General features: G+C 27.3%; 1 protein-coding gene across 1 annotated transcript; it reads left to right on the top strand.

The window, feature by feature from the left end:
• Positions 1-407: 407 nt before the first annotated feature.
• LOC130816399 (protein FANTASTIC FOUR 3-like) lies at positions 408-1,633 on the top strand. The gene has a single exon (XM_057682849.1). It carries the CDS (start codon positions 576-578, stop codon positions 1,500-1,502), a length of 927 nt encoding a protein of 308 aa, XP_057538832.1. The 5' UTR covers positions 408-575; the 3' UTR covers positions 1,503-1,633.
• Positions 1,634-3,277: the final 1,644 nt, after the last annotated feature.

Raw genomic sequence — 3,277 nt, 5'->3', positions numbered from 1 at the left:
GGCTGATACAATGAAAAAGATAATAATATCTAAGAAGCGAGATACTCCCTCCTATTCAATTTTATTGACTCATTTGCTTTTATAACTCTATTTATCGAGCACTCTAAATAAGTGTTTTTTTAATCTCTAAGTTAAAACATACTCAAATGAGATCTTGAGTAATTTCTCTCAATGTAAATTTTATTAATATTAATTTTTTTTAATCAAGCATAGAGATAATTATGATTTTGATAGTAAATTAAATAGAGCATAAAAAGAAAATTGGAAAATAATAATGAAAAGTAGGGAGCATTATATTATTTATTTCTCCATATTAAATTATTAATTTATAAATCTTTTTGCTTCACTATTATTTTAATCACCATGTTCAATGGTAGCTAAGTAAAGGCTCTTTCCCCCACAATCCCATTCCTCTTTCTTACGTTACAAAAACTTTATGGATACCTTTAAGACTCTATATATATGTAAGCATCTCCCTCATCCTCTACACTACATACCATCCACTTAATTTCAAATCCCTCAATTTTCTTTGCTTTTTAATCAAAACCCTCTAATTTTGAAACAACATATTGAAAATGTCCACCATTGTTTATCAAGACTTACAATTCATTGAATCAAATACAAATAATCTTACTCTTAAATTCAATAATAATCCTCCAAAATGTGAAAAAATTAGTTTCAAATCTTCAAGAAATTGTAGTTGGAGTGAAATTGAATCATTATCAACCATTAAACATGACAAAAATCAAGAAATATATGTTCATCCTCTACATAAAAACTCATCTTTCAAACTTAGTGAGAAAAGTTTGGAAATGTGTACGGAAAGTTTAGGCAATGAAACAGGGTGTTCTTCCATGGATAATAGCTTCTTCCTCTTCCCGCTATCATCATCATCAGATCAAAAAATGTCACAAAATTCCTCATTATTTTCATCCTCAATTACGACGATAGATCAAAAAGCGTCACAAAAGAAGAAGAAGAAGGAGGAATTACCATTATTAACAAAAGAGAATTTTCCGCCTCCATTAACGACAAGAAATGGTGAAAATCTGATCAAAATTAGGTCACATCGAGAACAAGGTAGATTGGTGATTGAAGCTATTAATTCTCCGCCAAAACGTTCGTATATGCAATCCGAAAGAATTATTGGCAGACTTAAATTATCATTAACGAAAGATTATTATTTAAATTACTGTTCGGAAATTGACGTAATTAATAAAGACGAAGAGAACAGAGGTGAAAAGTGTCAAAATACGAAAAATGAAGCGACGGAGAAGGAAAGTGTGGAGAAAAGTGTCGAAAAGGAAGCGTCAGAAGGAAGAGATTATTTATTATTAGAAAATGATAAGAATAAGAATAGTAATTGCATGACAGATAGTATAAGTGTCGAATTTGGTGTAAAATTGGGTTTGGGAAATTTACAAAGGCTTAGAAGATGCAAAGAAGGAAGTCATGGGAATAAGAGATTAATTAATTGGGAACCTTTTTGGGTGGTTACTTAAAAAAATAGACACAAATATTTAAAAAATTGATGGTTACTTTTTAATGTAATCTTGTCTCTCCTAGTTTTAGGTTTGTTCATGTACTTAATATATTATTATATAACTCTACATGATTCAAACCAATTATTCCATTTTGATGTGTCAATGCAATATTTTAACTTTTATTATCTCTAATTGTTTTTAATTAAAAATTATAACAAGTTGATTATAATAATTCATGTATTGAAACCGAATCAAATAAGATTCTATATGACTATGTTTTAACTTGCATATAGATTAAGAATAAAATAAAAATTAAGAGAATGAGACTAATGGGTAGAATAAGAGGGAGTATTTTATTTTAAATCTAAGTGTTGAAATATAGTTAAGTCATGAGATATTGTTTGATTTGATTTGTAATTTTTAATTACTTATAATTAATGATATTAAAGTTGAATTTCTCAATTAAATAGAGTGTATAACTATTTTTGGGTTTATCTAATTGATTGATTTCATTAGTATTTGTTGCTGACTTTTCCAGGTTGTTATTGTTGTGTAGTATTTGTAGTAAACTTGGAAATAGCAGGTTTTGTAGTGTTGTTTTGAGTTCAGTGTATTATTACTTCTTTTCGGATTCGAGTCTACTTGTGTTGTGTGCAATTCATACTTTATTTATATAGAAGGTGCTGATGCAATACCAAACATGCATGAAAAAAGACTACTACGGTACTATTCAATGACAAGACAAGTGGCATTTCTACTCAATATGAAAGTTGTCAAATAATTAACCCAATTAAGAGGCTAAGCAGATGATTGTATATCTTTGTTATTAATGCGATATTTCACTTGAAAATAGGGTTTGGATTGCAAAAAGTAATTAACGAACAATCCATACATATACCCTTTCAAGAAGAGAGTTAAAGGAAAACCATCAAAATTACCCCAAAAAAATATGGTCATACACAGAGAGAAAAATAAGTGTGTGACATCGAATTCTAAAAACTATCTGTAAATAACAATACTAGTCAAAATTAGGTTTGAGTTAAAAATTTTAATAATTAAAAATAAACTAAAAACTATTACATGAAGATGTAACTAAAAGAACCTATTATGTAATCTTACAAAAGCCATTCGGATTAGAAATGTAGGTGCAATACATATCCTCTTTATCCGTGGCGATAAATATTCCACTAGAACCACTTTTATACACTTGTAACACTTATACACGCGCGCGCGCGCGCACACACACACACACATATATATATATATATATATATATATATATATATATATATATATATATATATATAACTTTATAGTTATATATATTACTTAAATTATTATTATTATTATTATTATTATTATTATTATTATTATTTATAATATTAAATATGAATTGAAATTAAATAAAAGAACATTAGCTATATTTTCAAAAATTTAGGGTGTTACACATATGTTTCATAAATATTACTGTAACGCACATTTACCACTTTTATTTAGTATAACACATTAAAATGGTAACACTTGAAACACTTTTATACACTGGAAACACATTTTGTGAGTCATACTCATAGTCATACATGATACACGAATTATGATAGGAGCTGCATTCTGTTATTTGTGAATTGTTTTACTGATAATTTGATTAGTTTTCCAAAAAAAAAATTTAATGTTATCTCTAATTCTACTTTAAAAAATTAAAGTAAATGCGAAAAAATAAGTTTGCAGATAAAACAATAACACATTCTTATTGAGGCAAAAAAAAAAAAGAAATAAAAATATTGTTGGGATTTTGT

Source organism: Amaranthus tricolor, chromosome 1, assembly GCF_026212465.1.
Source record: "Amaranthus tricolor cultivar Red isolate AtriRed21 chromosome 1, ASM2621246v1, whole genome shotgun sequence".
Classification (NCBI taxonomy): Eukaryota; Viridiplantae; Streptophyta; class Magnoliopsida; order Caryophyllales; family Amaranthaceae; genus Amaranthus; species Amaranthus tricolor.
Note: the sequence above shows the minus strand (reverse complement) of the source record. Positions and strands in the feature narration are given on the sequence as shown.

Coding starts and splice junctions, on each gene's coding strand:
- LOC130816399 (XM_057682849.1), top strand. CDS start 576: ATGTCCACCATTGTTTATCAAGACTTACAATTCATTGAATCAAATACA.